We start from the raw sequence: 17,306 nt of genomic DNA on the forward strand, positions 1-17,306 counted from the left end.
GATTTTATATCCGGTACCACGAGCCTTCTCGATTTATGGGGTTGGAAAAAACGCTCGAAAGACGCTTTTGTGAGAGTTACCGCGTAGGGGAATGTTAAGCTATATATCTTGGCCGTCGGATTACACAAACATTGGTCACGGCATATCTATATATATAGTACTATACAAATATACTTTATATGTATATACAGATACAGACATACATATTACTTTATCGCACAGCATTCATTCTGGCCGACTATTTACGGACATTACTACTCTGTGCTAAGCTTCTTCTTCTTTACCATATCAATAGAAATATTTCGGTCCGAAAGCTTTTTTATAAAAGCTTTTTGCAAATGTGGTTCTTTGTTGGAAAAGAAAATTAGAACAAGTTGTGCTCTGCGAACAAGAAAGATTTTTTTAAATGTATCAATTATTTATAGGATATAAAAGACTACATTCTATATATACAAAAGTAAATAATTACAGATTTATCTTCTTTATATGTTATTACAAAAGTCATTTTTCTTTATTTCGAATATTATGTATCCTCCGTCTGACTAATTCCGGTTTCTACTACTACTATCGGAGTCGTTTGCCTCTATTATGTAATAATACACTCTATAACGCGAGATTGAAATATTTTTTAGTGATATATAAATGTAGCAATCATATCAATGTTTGTTAGAACGTTGTTTTAAAACTTTAACATTATTAACTGCTTTATATCTATATTTAATAATTTTATATTTAATATAATATTAAATAAAATATTTAATATTATATTAAATATATACTTAATGATATAATAACATTTTTACGATACATCGATATGATTGTTATTTATCTTTTTATTTATAATTTATACACAAAGTTAGCTTCGTGCTGAACCCTTCGGTCGATGACCGGGCTCCGCCGAAACAAAGCGAAAATAAATTTTGGTATTGAATCCCGGTTGCAAAGCTCGGTCAGAGAAATCCAGGCAGCCTTTATTACAGCCGAAGCCTTTACCTGTTGTAAACCCGCTGTTAGAGCGGGGTTGCGCCAACCACAAGGGCGAGTTTATGAGTTCCGGGTCGTTGCATTCGGATGCGGTTAAACTTGGTAGCTCTCTCTTCTCCGTCGTAGTCGAGTTTCGCGCCAATTCCCGTGTAAACGACCCTGATCGTTGCTTTCTTCCGCATGTGTGCGGGCGCTTGGTACCGCAGCGAAAGAAGAAAAAAGGATTCCGTTTTATCTTAATCCCCAATCTCTCTGAGCGTCATTATTAGCGCGAAATCAGATTCCGCACGTTTCCCCTCAAGAAATAGAGAGTTCCTCCCTCGCTTCTTCGTAATTATCTTTCTTTCTATCGTATTTGATTGGAGTGATAGATTAAATTTTTATAGAAACGCGCGGAAGGCAAATTCGATTTTTTTTATAACGCAAATAAATATCTTGCACATTATCATTGAAAAAAATTAACTTTAATCAATTAATTTTATTACAAACGCAGTTTACTATATTTTTAATTAAAATTGTCGCAATTATTACACATTTTTTTAACGATAAATATAGCATCGGATGCACTGGCGGATCCTGGGGGGGGGGGGGATTAAACCCCCCCCCTGCAAATTAAAAGAAACAGTTTTGCTGAATTTGTTTAAAAAATATAAATAAAGAAAAACAAACATTAAAGAGCTATCGACGTCAGGATCCGCTAGTGTATATATATAAGTATAAGATACACTGGAAATTATACTCATTGCGCATTCAAGGAGTTAAGTGTAGATTAAGTCAGACATAGGACGAAATGATGAGATAATTTCGTTGCACGAAAATAATTAGGCGAAATTCTTTATATCTATATATAATATATACAATATGTATGTATAAGATGCATTGTAAATTATACTCATTACGCAATCAAGGAGTTAAGTGTAGATTAAGTCAGACATAGGACGAAATGATGAGATAATTTCGTTGCACGAAAATAATTAGGCGAAATTCTTTATATCTATATAATATATACAATATGTATGTATAAGATACACTGGAAATTATACTCATTAACTCATTACGCATTCAAGGAATTAAGTATAGATTAAGTCAGACATAGGACGAAATGATGAGATAATTTCGTTGCATGAAAATAATTAGGCGAGAAATTCTTTATATCTATATTATATATATATATATATATATATATATATATATACTGGCGGATCCTGGGGGGGTTAACCCCCCCCCCCTTGCAAATTAAAAGAAACAGTTTTGCTGAATTTGTTTAAAAAATATAAATAAAGAAAAACAAACATTAAAGAGCTATCGACGTCGTTGATCCTGGAATAAAAGCTAATCATGAAACTAAAAATATTAAATAAAATAATTTTGCAAACCTCCCCCCCCCCCATTATCGAGGTCAGGATCCGCTAGTGATCGGATGTAATATATTTCAAATTGGACAAAATAATGAGAGCCAATTTCTCGCCAAACACGTAGACCGGAGGCAATCATAAGCAGCGACGAGCCAAACTATATCCCCATCGTGTTCTCTCCATACATCATCGATCAAACTAAAACATATTCCTATCTCGTTTCTGCCTTCTACGCCGGCCTATCTGATGCAGCCAAGATGCCCTTTGCACGCGTCTGATAACAGCTGTTAAATCGCGCCGCGACTAAGTGTCTGATCGTGACCCGGAGAAAACGCGCGCGCGTGAGGACGAATTTTTCAGGCATCTTCATTTTTATTCTCTCCGCCCTCCCTCGTCTCTTTAACAATGGATCGCCGCCGCGTGATAGCGTCCGTGAATCTAGACACGAAAGAGATGCGACCGATAGAGAAGCGCGAAGAATATACCCGAGGCGAATTTGCATTTTAAGCAACGCCGTGAAATTTTGCTGAAACTTCCTCGAAGAATATTCAACGCGTTGTACGCGACGTAACATTGACTTAAGAGTGGGGGATGGGTATAAGTTTTAACTTGCTGTGTTTTAATTTTAATCAATTTTTCGAGAATTTTTTAAAATAATGGATTTAGATTAAAATGTGTGTCTACTGAGTGTACAGAGAGATTAAAATACATATAATAAATTTTATTAAATATGGGAAATCAATTTTTTTACTTGCAATAATATTCGGAAATGATATAATTCCTGCAAACATTATCAATATTAATTTTATATTAACAGAGAAGAAACTATTTTTATAATATAACATTGTATACATTTTTTAAATATATATCTGTGTAACAAATTTTTCATAAAATCAGTCTTTTTTGAAAAGACTTTTTATAGAGAAGGATTGAATTTCCAAGGAATCTGCGAGACATATTCATATAATTCCATTTATTATAATTGATTGTTTCTTCAACGCATTGCATAGAAATTTGTACTAAAAATATTACGCAATATGTGTCACGCCGTTCGTATCGTTCACAAGGGCAATATGAAGACGAACGTAGACTTGGAGAAAACGTCTTATTACTCAGTTTTCGAGTTCCCAAGGGGAAGAGATACGCAGTGTCGCTCCGGCGGCGGACGCTAAATCTCACAGCAACTGGATTTGAGACGCTCTCCAGATCGTCTTCTTGGCAGACTCTCGGTGGCTTAGACACACTCGGAAAATATGTGGCATATGACACGTAGGTAGATATGACGCGAACCTCACGTTCGCTTCGCCACCGGTACGTGAGAGATCTCCGCTTGAAAAATATTTGCGATCGGAATAGCGTGGCGTTATTCGCTACAAAAACTCGAGCGTATATTCGAACATCGCGATATCCTTTTTTCGCTGAAAAAGATTTTAATTGATTCCAGACCTCAACAGTATATCGAACCAATTAAAATCTAATCACTCGCGTCGAATCGCAGCTTCGATGACTTAGTTTGACGCGAAAAAATTGCCCCAAAAAAAGGAGAGAAGAATAAAATGTCTGTTATCTTCTTCTGTTCTCTCTTCTCTTTTGATATTTTTTTTTTAATGAAGTAATACACCTTGTCTTATATCGGAAGATATGAAAAGCTGATCACAATATCTCTATCGTGGGGAGAGAAAGAGGGAATTCCATCGGAAATAGTGGCTTATGTTAGATCTACATGGGGATGTAGGTGGTATGAATCGCGTGGGACACGTTTAATGAGTGTGTATATGCGTGGGATGTCTTCACGGAATATTGGAACTTGATATTACGAGATCATGACCTCTCTTCTACACTTCTCCGTAATTAGATATCGAGGATCCGCGCTGGAATCAGCTGGCGCGTTAATTTATCACGAGTCTTGTATTTCCGGCAAAATTTTGACTCGTATATATATTAAAAAGAATAAATATATAGACATCTTTTTTTTACTCTAGCATTATAATATATAATATTTTATTGACGTCGGTATGTGTAAACTTTTTAATTAATCAATAATAGGAAATTACATTTCATGTATTTATTTTACTTCGAATTGTATATACATATGTTAGATACTTGTTTATAAAATTTATACGTTATATTATTGAGAGTTAAAAATTATTTGTTGAAAATGCGTGCAACATGATTTTTTTACCGCATAAAAATTTAATTTCGAGCAAATAATAATGATGTATAAAAAGATCCTAATTATCTTGTTTATGAGGCATATCAATTTATGCCGAAATAATAAAAAAAATTATGGCATTTATATGACTACAAATACTTAACGATTATAGCGAGACTTTATCGTTCCTGTTATCGCGAGTAAAACGTTGATCCCGCTGATCTCGAATGCGAAATATAGCCAGAGATGAATTGCAAATTATTACAACGACACTTTTCGCGCCGGTCGAAATAACATGGAATAGTAACTACAGATATTACAGCAGAAAAGTTAGGAAAGAAAGTAAAAGAGAGATAGGACGAATGTACGGACGCGAAATAAGAATTGTACAGGCAAGAAGAAAGATCGGATTGTAAATTTACTGCGAAAAGCAGATAGCGGCGTCCAATATTCGCCCCGCGCGAATTCGGAAGTTTGCTCGCGTAGTAGTAGAGTACGAAAGCTGTGCACGAACTATTCCACGATCAATATAATGCTGCACAATGTGCTCGTATATCTTCGCGAATGTACGATCTTCTTGCTTGCGGAATTGAAGCATCGAGCTGGAACAATGTCGCGAACGTGATTTCGCAAATTTGCGTATGGATATTGTAAGAGATAATGTAGCATTTTATTGACCGCATAGAGAGAGAGTTAGTTTCTGGTGATGGAGAATAGTAAATTCATATTTTTATTTATTTTATCTCGAATTCTGCGTGTATATCTGCATTTACGTTATTTATAAAAATTCTATTTTACGTTCGGGGGTTATTGAGAACTATATTTATTGAATGAAAAAGAAAAAATACATGATACTTCATTCCGATATATTCGTAAATTTTTGAAATAACATTTGTGTGTGTGTACGGTTGACGATATTCTAAATAAAACTTTTTTTATCTTCTCTCGCGCATGAAGAAATAACTGTATCTCCGAACTCACGAGATCCGTGACACGTAAATAACTTTTCAATTTCTCGATTTCAGAGGTGAAACTGGAACTCGAAGACCTGATGTCCGACATCAAGAAAACTGCTAACAAAGTGAGGGCTAAATTAAAGGGTAAGTTGTCAATTCGGATGTTTGTGCGCGATATGGTGACAAACTTGAAATCGATCGGTTATCGAAAGTAATACGTTCCACACTGCGACAATCGAACATTGTCTTCTGCGTTTAGTGATAGAGCAGAACATCGAGCAAGAGGAGCACACGAACAAATCGTCGGCGGATCTGAGGATACGCAAGACCCAGCACTCGACGTTGTCCAGGAAGTTCGTCGAGGTGATGACGGAGTACAATCGGACACAGACCGATTACAGGGAGCGGTGTAAGGGGAGAATACAACGACAGCTCGAGATCAGTGAGTACATATATGTATATATGTGTGTGTCGCGATTGGCCGCATTCAGTCTGAATGCTTGTTCGAACAGAACAGCCCTTTCCAATCTATCGTCACGTTCGAGTCTGTCCCATTCTCTCGAAATATATGCTCATCAATCTAATGTTCGTATCCCTTTTTATTTGAGAAAAATTGAGAGATCCATTGAATTTTTGTTGCTCGAAAATAATCGTGGCGATGAGATGAACAAAAAAAAACATCTCTCGATATCTAGGATTAGAAAAATGTTTTCTTATATAAGTTTGCTTACTTTTACGACAATATTGTAAATAGATTTACTAATTTATTATATTTTTTTTTGTAATGTCATAATGTGAGCACAATAATCGTAATGTAAAAAGCTTACAATATATGAATAATAATAAATATGACGGCGAGATATGTAAATCAACAGTTTGCATCAACAATATTGTCGATATTTACGATGCGAGCAATCGTATATTTTGCTCAGCGAATGAATGATAATAGGTCGCGCGTGGCATGTAATGTAAACCGATAGGAAATCGATCGCATCTGCATTTGCAATCGATTGCGTCTGTTTGCGAAGAGACGAAGAAATATCTTTCTGTTTACAGCGGGGAGAACGACCACCAACGAGGAACTGGAGGAGATGCTGGAGCAAGGAAATCCGGCCGTCTTCACGCAAGGGGTACATTCTTAAATCGATCTTTCTCTCATGCATAATTTGTAACTCCTGTCCGAGAGATGGTTCGAGTTGCTTAATAATTGTCCGATTAATCTTATCACTTGTCGCAGATCATTATGGAAACGCAACAAGCAAAACAGACCCTTGCGGACATCGAGGCGCGTCACGCTGACATCATTAAACTCGAAAACTCCATCAGGGAGCTACACGACATGTTCATGGACATGGCTATGTTGGTGGAGAGTCAGGTAAGTCGAAACAGCTTCATGCAAATTTGTCCCGGAAACTGTGTCTTTGCCCATTTAAACAAATTATATCGGCCTCTCTTTTCCAACGCGATTGCAAGAGTTCTCTCTTCGTAAAGTCCAACGAAGTTAATATTGCACGCGAAAGCTAATTCTTTTTTATATTTTTTATATTTTATTATTATTAATATTTATGATATAGAATTTCTATACAACGATATTTCTATCATTTATTTTCGATATATGTGGAGAAGCGCGATAATATCTGTCACAAGATGTAACTTGTGTGCAAATTATATTGTTCGTGTATCATAAATACGTAAAGCTGGATGTATATATTATACCATGATGTAACGTCTCACCGTCACGGCAACGTCAAATATTCTTCCACGTGTCTATTAAATGGAGGAATACATGTTGACCGACATTTAAAATTCATGTAAGATTGATCCATTGACGTTACGTTGACGTAACGTTTACGTTACATATAGTTTGGTTGGTGTGCATTTAGCTAAATATATGTCACAGATTTCACTATGAATATTAATATATTATTACGTTGCATATATATAAATTATGAGGAAATGTAATTGTAACAGTTATTAAACGCGCTTCGCTGGAATCAATTCGTATTAGATTACAATCGGTTTAACAAACATGAACATAATCTTCCGGCAGCTCACAAATGAATTGATAACTGTAACATTTGCAGCTAATCATAGGTACGCGCGAATTAATTGATACGTGTATTTGAGAAGGAAATTAATAATGAGAGTTTTTTGAAAATTTCCTGAAATTTTTCCAAAAATGGATCGGAGATAAACATATTCCATTTTTATTTCTTTCAATAAAATAAATGCTCAAAATACTGCTTGCAAATATAATTTTTAATAGTGTTATTTTTTACTTACAGTTTTTATTTATTTCAAATGTAAATAATCAACAAATAATTACATTTATATTTTAATCTACAATTTAGAGGAAAAATGGTTTATGGTCCACTTTTTCAAGTTTCATTCTGTAGCATAAAAAACTAGAAAATAACTAAAAGTTTATCCGATCGCTCTCTCAAATACACATCTTAATTTATTTCTGGACCCAAACTATTGATTTGATTCGAGATGCATTATTGCGAGATGCTTGAGCGGTATCGTTCCTTGCGATTGGCTGATGTAGTCAATCACGTTGCTAGTTTAATTGACATGATAACTTGGAGAGCACTTCCATCTCTCTTAAAGATTAAATTATTTTTTTGTATCAATTATTCGCGATTATTCTTATCCAACGATGATCGATAAGCAATTGGGAGCGTAGCGCGACGCAGTGTAACATTCCTATTCTCTTCAGCATAATTTCTTGGCGAGCCGCATAATTTGGGCCGCGTTTCCTCTGTTAATCAAAGGGAGATTTCTTCAGCGTACTAAAATCTCAAAAAAATCATTCTTGGCAAATATAATTGTATTTATATCTAATTATTCTATATGCACTTTTTATCTTTAATGAATTACATCTATTTAAAACTATTTATTTTCATGAAAAAACTTGAGATTTTAGTCCGTCGCTTTTTTTCTCTGCATGATAGTAATAGTTATATTATATAACAATAACAATAATAGTAATAACAATAATAATATTTTATTAATCCTTTTACATTATGGTTTTGTTTATCCCAACGATCTTTTTTCATAATACAACGAGGCAAAGCAATTACCGCAATATTTTACCTCGACAATTTACAATTATTAACTAAACTTGTTTGTCAATTAAAATTACTCAATTAGTATAACTTCGATTATCGCTTTACAAAATTTATAACGATTTTAATTCTTTTTTTTATAAATATGTACAACTGTCAATAATGTTGTTAATATAGTTTTGACTCCCTCGCGACGAGACGGTAATTGCTTCCCTCGTTTTTATCGATGCCGGTGTAAGAGCTGATGCATGACGATAGAAAGATCAGCGAACAGTTTAATCACTGGCCTTTGCCTTTTATTCCTGAAAAAGACTAACGCTCTCTCTTTCTTACGCTCTTTGTTACGCTGTGTGGATTCGCGCCGCGCCTCCTACCTACAATTAGGGCGAGATGATAGATCGCATAGAGTACCACGTGGAACATGCGGTGGACTACGTGCAGACGGCCACGCAGGACACCAAAAAAGCACTCAAGTATCAAAGCAAAGCCCGACGGGTGAGTCCCCCCCAAATATCACGCGCCGAAAACGTTGGCATTTCGTTCGCGTCTAATTGGTCACTCTTTTGTTTTTTTTCTTTCTTTTCCCTTCTCGTACCCTCCTCGCTCGATCCATGGTTTCTCTCTTTCTCTCTTGGTGTCCCTTAAATCCCATTTTGATTTTCATTTAAATTTCCATTTTATCCCTCCCTCACCGTCCTCTCTATTTAATCGCTTGATTTTTAATTAATTACGCTTCTGTTGACACGTAATTACGCTACAATCTGGTATTAATCGGTGTATTAATTTGTTTTCCGCAACTTTGCCTTTTTCCTTCTTCTTTTTTTTTTTTTTTTTTTTTTTTTACGACACGTAAAATGATTAACGATGATGCTTTGTGGATTTTTTCTATTCATTTTGTATGTCACTTTATCGGTCATTGATATTATTCTCGTATTTCGCGCAATCATAAACAAATATATATAAATGTATATATCTTTATATATATATATATTATATATGCATACACTATACTACTATACTATACATTATATATTATATACTGTTACACGTACTGTTTATATGTGCGTTCTCTATCTCTTTATATACATATACCTATGTATCGCTCTCTGTTTTCTGTCGAAATATGGGTGTGCTAATTGTGTGCCTCTGTCCATCAACTGCTCTGTTTACTATTACTACTATTACTCATACTACTAACCTTGCATATTAATCTCTATATGCTGTGGAATACAAATACGAATCGTACATGATTGTGTATCGATGTGAAAACAATGTGACGCCGGGGGGTCTGGTATTTTCTCTTTGTCGCGCGGGGGACGCTGCTTCTATCTATCTCTACTTGCCGATTATGTGTACATAAATGTGTAAACACCCTGGGTGCATCTCCGTCTTCCCGAGGTTGTTGTCTCCCCTCGACGAGCGCGATCTGGTCCCATCTCGAGATCGTTTCTCCATCCTGAATCCCGAATCCTGTTTTCCCGTCCTGTTTCACGCGCCGGTATGTCAGGGCGAAATGGTGGACTGCATTGAGTACTGCGTGAATCAGACCGGCGACCACGTGGGCCAGGCTCGGGGCGAGCTGATCAAAGCCGAAGAGTATCAAAGCAAAGCTCGTAAGGTAAAGAACATCAGACACACCAGACACAGACAGGCGGCCGAACTCGTGTCGAAATTCGGGACGAAACTCTGCTCCTCGTGATAGAGTTTGCAATCGCGAGATGAACGTAAAGGCACTTAGCAGAGCAGATTTCACGAATTTCGACTCGACTCGGCCGACATGAACGCTGCTAACTCGCAATTACGTTTAGAGAGAAATTTATTCATTTTTATCTTCAGAAGTAATTTTTTTTTTTTCTATTCGCTGGTATCGCGAAAATTTTGCGTTGCATCCAGCGAGATAATTGCTCCGGGAGGAAGATGGATTTCTTCCTGCGCGAGTTGAGGATTTTGCTGTCTCTAAAGTACGGTTCTCATAGATAAGGAACCGCTGATGGCGGCGTTCATCAAAAAACGACATCGTCGAATGACTAAAACCCGGGTAGGAGCAAAAGGGAATAAGTGCCTATTCAACGGAGAGAGCAAAAGAGCGAGAGAGAGAGAGAGAGAGAGAGAGGGAGAAAGAGAAATTCATTTCAAGTTTTATCAAGCGCGACGGCAAACTTCAAAACATTATCGGGGGTGACATTCTTCTTCTCGCATTGTTATCGTTTTCTCCGCACTGCGCGGTCTTCTCGTAGAGTTTTGACCTCTCTCTTCCTTTCTCTCTCTTTCGCCATTGTGCCTCTCTTTCGAGCGAACATTTTCACTTGGGTACGTTTCAATTGGAACTCGCTCACTTTCCTGCGAAGAATAGGTGTTAAAAATAGTAAAGCTCACCAAATCTCCAGGAATGTTGAAGAAAATATAGATGTTTCCACATATATAAGGGACGCCAGAGTTCCTAAAAGCTCTATCTTAAGTTATAATGTGCGAGGAATAATTTGACAGCGCGAATTTTCAATATATATTAACGTAATATACATATAAATGACTAATTTAGCAATTTGTTTGGAATATTTCATTTTGAATGCTCGCCTCTCAAGATTAACTTTGAATTAATTGAAATTCCTTCTTGCTCCTCCCTTCGTCTCTAACTACTACCTGCGATCAGGCACTTCGCGTCGAGTGGGATCCGATCCTTGTTCTGTGATTGACCTTGTAATCTTGTGTCTAGTGTATAATGTACAGTCGCGGACTAAAAGGCTGTTCGCTTTTGCTACGATAAGTTTCGGAATATGGATCTTATTTAAGTATATGAACGCGAATGCATACGGCATATTTTAACGGAACAGATGTACAAGATGTATAAGGTGTCAAATATATTAATATATTAATGAAATAATAATAAAATTGCTAAAATTCATATTTTAGCGGACAACCTTTTAGTCCGCGACTGTACAATCGCACTAGTGCTAATCATGTTACTGTCTCTCTGGCCGCGTATGATACGAATATAATCGATATATCTCGCGATCGATGTCCATCGTGGGATTGTGGTAAAAGAGATGAAGCGTAGTCGATGTCGAGAGTAGTGTTGTAGATTAAATAGTGCAGCGTTAGAAGAATGCGCTGTGTTTTCTCTTAGATTGCACAGAACACGATGTGTAATGAAGTAGGTAGCGGACCAACGAGTTTTTTTTGTGGCTCGACTAGAGCGGTTTGGTGTTTGTGATTAATCAGTTTGTTGAACGCACCCGCATTATTAGAGGTATGAGGAATGTGCTTGATTGTGTCTAACAGCAAATTCACCTCCCCTTACAAAAATGGTCGTTCGTAATATTAATATTACTTGCCGTAGTTTCTAACGCAATTTGTTTTTTTTTTAATCGATGTAAAAAAATTTACTTAACAATCTACTTATTATAATTTTATAAAGATAGCAACAGAGCCTAAGGATATTTTTTTTTAAGTCAAATTAATGTTTCTTTTCATTTATAAATATATTGAATAATATTTTATCTTTGTTTGAATTTCTCTGAAAAAAATGATCGTATTGATATTGTTACAGATATTTTATATTGTACACACACAGATGCCGGTTAAATTATAAATTCATCTCTGCTTTTTTTAAATTAAATATTAATCAAATTTGATCGCAAAAAATGTTCAAATTTATATCTCGATTAAATTATCATTGAATGCCACTTGTATCTCTGATATCTCATAATTTCATAATTTATTCTTTGTAACTAATAACAATTTTCTTTTCACTCTCAGTATTGTATTGAATCATTTGCAAGTTAATTTTTATCGAATAATTAACGAGAGCTTTAAGCACATTTATTATTTTTTAATGAAAAAGATTGCAGACTTATATCGAGAAGTTAAAATAAAATTCTTCTTTGGACACGATTCATCGTTCAAAAATGCACCACTTAAAATGCGACAATACAAGTCAGCATGAACGCGAACAATGTTTCTCTCAGCCTCCCTTCTCACACTTGTTTCTCTCACACATGCTTTTTCCCATCGCTTCATTTCCCGCGAGCTTCGAATTTTGATTTCCGATCCACTGCACTCGCGTACAGTTTTCTTCTCTTACCCTTTTTCGCCGTCGTGTCGAAAATATTTTCTCGTTCTATTTTCTCGTTCTATTTTTTTTTTTTTTTCCACTTTTTCGATTTTTCTCGCAAGTACCTAAAGTCTACAGTCATCTTTGCCACCTTCTCTCACAATTTTCTCACAAGGCACGCCGCACAACATTTATATATTTTCGCAATATCACTTCCGCTCTTTTTTTCTCTCTCTTTGAGCCCTTCGATTCTTTTCGTCGAGATGAAAGCGCGTATACGCGTACCTTACACATAGCCTTCTCTGCTTTTCTGTCCACAGAAAATGATCCTCATCATAATCTGCGTCCTAATAGCGGCGGTCATACTAGTCGCCATAATAATAGGGTGCCTTCCGAGATCCTCCTAAACGGTCAAGGGGGGTGTTTTTTTTTTTGGCGGGAGAAGCGAGGGATGGGAGGGCGTTCTTTTGAAAATTTCGAAGGAGAAGGCAGAGAAAGAAAGGGGAAAAGTGCAATGCGGCAGCAAATATGTCAGAATAACAATATTAATAATAGTATAATGACATAATAATAATAATGATGACGATATATAACAATAATGAAATGCAGAAACCTTGTCGCGATCAGCCCGGGAGAAACGCATGGGATCGAATGTGCAGTGTGATCAGGTGGAGATGCGGAATAAATTAATGGTGGCGGTCGCCTGTGTGAGAGCTCTGAACGTAAATAAAAAAAAAAATAGTCGCACGTGTACTAAAATTGAGCAAAAAAAAATATGAAAAGAGAAATGATGCACAAATGTAATAAAACGGGTGTCCCGGGCGCCGATCCTAATTAATAACACACACACACACATATACACGCACGCACGACTTTCTGTAAATTTTACGCCGATAATCCTCCGACTAATCTCCGTAACGAACGACTAATTAACGTAATAATCCGCATTCATCGCATCCGCTCTCGTTAACAGTAAGTACACTTCATTACACCGCTCGACGTTTCCTCCGGCTACTTTGTGGGTGACTTGAAATAGGATCTCGATCTCGCGCGATCTCGATTTCGCTGATAATTCGCGCACTTTCGGTTTCTCGTCTTGTCTCGGATTTACTCTTGCTCCTATGCTCGATAACCCCCGTGCTTGTGATTAATCTCGGAAAGCTAAGTAAGACGCGGAAACACACACCCCGATTTCCGGAGGAAATTCGAGATCAGTCGGAAATCGTTTGTCATTTTATATCGACCGATATCCATTCATTATTTTTGATCTATTTTACAAAATATTGTGAAAATTTTCCATTCCGCACTTCGAGATGTATGAAATCATCTGACAGCAACTTAAGTCCTTTATATTTTTCTTTCATATACATATATATATTTATAAAATATTATTTATTTATCACAATTATATATGACATATGATATCTTTCAGATTCATTATATATGTTTGATTTTATATTTTATATAGATTATTAAAAGTTAATAGAAAATTTAATATTCTAGTCTTTCATTTAATTTGGAAAGGGATTGTTTTTGACACAATTCAAGCGTAGTAGTAAATATGTTTGTAGACACTTTTCTTTAATTAAGTTTCTTTTAATTTAATCTAATGATTACATGCTCGAAGTGTCGGAACTATTTCACTCCTTCATCTGATTAATTCGCAACTGTCGCGATTTCAGTTCAATCGCATCGTCGTTCTGTTTCTTCTTCTTTTTTTTTCCAAGCGATCACGAAATTATTTTGTTTTACAGAAATTGTTCCTGATATTGATCTGCGTGACGATAGCGGTCATCATTCTGATTATCATTCTGGCAGCTACTTTGAGTTAACTCAAGTGCGCACGCGATAAAGCAGAGAACAAAAACAAAAATTATACACATTCGCAGATTAAGTATAACGACGATGAGCGGAGAAAAGGGAAGGACACAGAATAAAAATAAAAAAAAATCTCGGACAGATACTTTCCACGCGAGAGCATCAGTCATCTCTTGTCCCTCCATTTAGAGGGAAGTCGGGATCGTAACGGAGATAGTGTCGATCTCTCTTAAATTTTTTTTTTTTCTCGACGAAGATATTTAGATAGTGCGATATATTTCGCAAGACATCTCGTTACGTTTATTTATTATCGATTCTTAAATAAAACTCGTGCGTTTGTATTTTTATTTATTTATTGTCACTTGTAACTCACCGTCGAGAGATTACCATCTTACTCACGCATTATACCAAATACTAAGCGGATTATCACATCGATATATACAGAGTATGACGGGTAATTAGAACTCAAATTCCTGCGGATGTAACTTCCCGTTTCGTAGATGTCGTGTAATGTTGGCAAAAGTCGAGGAACGGTGAGGATGCTATATATACTCAGCTGTGATCTCGATTGCACAAAGCTGAGAAACAATCACTTTGTTAACGGAGATTCGTATAACGGAGTTCCTTTCATTGCGCTTCGATGCATCGGAAAGTCGCGCGACACAACAAATCGCTACGTTAACTTTTTCCTTTATAAAAAAAAAAAAATATTTTTTTTTCTTTGCCGGAAAGTCTTGCGAAAAGCGATAGCTTTTCGAGTTTTTCGCGAGAGAAAGGTACACTTAGGTACTGCCTTTCTAAAATATTATCGCGCAACGTAAACCTGCGTTAAATCTTAGAAACACGGAGTAAAAAAAACACTGAAAGAGAGAGACAAGGAGATTGTCGAGGGGGATCGGTGTTTTCTTTCCAGGGTGATTTGATCGATAATGCTATCGGCGATAACTTTCCTTCGTATTCAGAGCGCACCTCTCTTCTCTATCGCACTGCCTTTTGTTATTTTTTTCCATATTATTTTTGCCTCTTCACCGTTCCTAGATGAAGTCCGACGCGACTGAATAATAAAGATTACGATCGCGCAAGAAAATCGAAAATCGTGTCGCGACACATGAGATGAGGAACGCGCGCCCAAAAATTTCCTGAAAAATTTCGCCCTCGGGCAAAATTCGCCGCCGATTTAATGAAAAGATTCTCAATTATTTAAAGTGCGGCGACAGCAAATTATTTCATTTTCACTTTTTTTTTAATCATCAGCGAATATTGATAATCGATCTCGAATTGTTTACAGCAATATACTCGAGATGTTGATTCCACTTTTATTCAATTAACTTTATCCAAAATTTCTCCCCTTCAAGTTTTCTCTAAGAGAGAAAATGTTTTAAAAATAAAAAACTCGATCGAAAAAAATTAATATGTCACGACTCGTCTGTCAAATTCTTTCCCAAATCAGATTTATTCCGAAGTCACTTGGCTGAAAGAGAAAAGTAAAGTTTAAAGTCTATACATCTTGCGTATTCGACTTGGCATTATTAATCTTTGTTCTTGACGAGAATCGATATCGCACCGCTGTTTGTTGTCGCCGCCTCGGTTCCATCTCGCTTGTAATCTCGGGGCGATAGGATACTCTAACAATAAGATTCGCGAGGGAGGGAGGGAAAGGAAAACGCGATTCGGCTGAATCGGCGACGTGACAGAGCTCAACTTCCGGATTTGTCGTCCCAGAATCGATCGATCGATCGTTTCTGCGCGAGATGCAACAGAGACAGTCGCCACCACCTTCTCGTGCTCTAGAGTCCTCTCTAGTAGACTGATAAGAGAAAGAGATGAGAGAGAGATTTCCGCTCTCTCTATCGAAATCGCTAATCCGTGCGACGACGACGACGACGACGACGACGACGACGACGACGACGACGACGAGGACGATGACGTATCTCGCGTGGTACACACGCTCCGATGAACAAATATCGATCGCCCGAACTCGAGTAATCACCGTCGTCGCAATGCAGACCGCACAACACAGATGCGGCGCGCGCATTATTGTACATATAAATAATTGCAATTTGTATAGAGCAGATATAATAATAGCGAATAATAATAATAATAATAATAACGCCAAAGTAATGAGAAAGAAGGGAAGAGAGTTTATGATATTAATGCCGATAGCGATATGGTAGGAATTTTCTTCTTTCTTCAGGTGTGTATATTCAGTAAGAAAAAAATAAAGGAATAAAATTCTTATGGATAGGACATACGGCGACATTGTTCGCCTTTTTTTCTCTGTCTCGTCTATTACTGTACTTGCCATCTCGCAAAAGCGTGAAAAGAAAAAAAGACGAAGAAATCATAATTGTCCTCTATAAATAATATAGAAAATGCGCGGGTGAAACGAAGCGTAACAATAATTAGCGCTGATTGTTCCAATTTGCAAGCTCAGCCCACACACGCGAAAGAGAGATAATAGAATCGCGATGATAATAGAAGAAGAGAGAAACGACGACGAAATTTTCGCGGCGCATTTTGCACAAGAGGAAAACAAGAACGACAGAGGCACGTTCGATCGTTGGCAAACGCTCGATTCACGGTAGATTCACCAAATGTAAATTGGTTTGACGAAGCACTACTACGTCCTTGCTTGCCACGGAGAAAGAGAGAGGAGAAAAATGTCAACCTAATTGAGAATGCACCGTTGAAATTGCACTGTTGAAATTGCACTGAGAGAAGAAGAGGCAGCTCCAAAGGAAGCGGACGCTAATGGCGAGAGTTAACAAAGGTCTGTATCTCTGATTTTTTTTCTTTTTTTTTTTTCCTTTTCGATTGACGCCAATAATCTCTTTAATCGTCCTCGACACACCCATCTTTTTATTTCGTTCTATTACAAATATAATGGAGGAGATCGTGAGATCTTAATTATTGACACGTGAA

General features: G+C 36.7%; 1 protein-coding gene across 7 annotated transcripts in view; it reads left to right on the top strand.

Annotated features, from left to right (window-relative positions):
• The window catches only part of Syx1a (syntaxin 1A), a 75,729-nt gene that overhangs the window by 49,805 nt on the left and 8,618 nt on the right, over window positions 1–17,306 (top strand). The window contains exons 5-11 of one of the 7 annotated variants that reach the window (XR_014425410.1): window positions 5,517–5,591; window positions 5,707–5,889; window positions 6,504–6,577; window positions 6,685–6,822; window positions 10,023–10,133; window positions 12,887–13,538; window positions 14,321–17,154. Coding sequence is in view for 2 of the 7 variants with exons in the window: in XM_083038915.1 (XP_082895041.1) it covers window positions 5,517–5,591; window positions 5,707–5,889; window positions 6,504–6,577; window positions 6,685–6,822; window positions 8,900–9,160 (731 nt within the window). In the remaining 5 variants the exon portion in view is untranslated. Of the gene's footprint in view, window positions 1–5,516; window positions 5,592–5,706; window positions 5,890–6,503; window positions 6,578–6,684; window positions 6,823–8,899; window positions 9,342–10,022; window positions 10,134–12,886; window positions 13,539–14,320; window positions 17,155–17,306 lie in introns of those variants that run through there. The other 6 variants (XR_014425409.1, XR_014425412.1, XR_014425411.1 and 3 more) reach the window with 6 other exon arrangements.

The sequence above is a fragment of the Prenolepis imparis genome, unplaced genomic scaffold, assembly GCF_030444845.1.
Source record: "Prenolepis imparis isolate NDT839.2.m4 unplaced genomic scaffold, iyPreImpa1.0 SCAF_5, whole genome shotgun sequence".
Classification (NCBI taxonomy): Eukaryota; Metazoa; Arthropoda; class Insecta; order Hymenoptera; family Formicidae; genus Prenolepis; species Prenolepis imparis.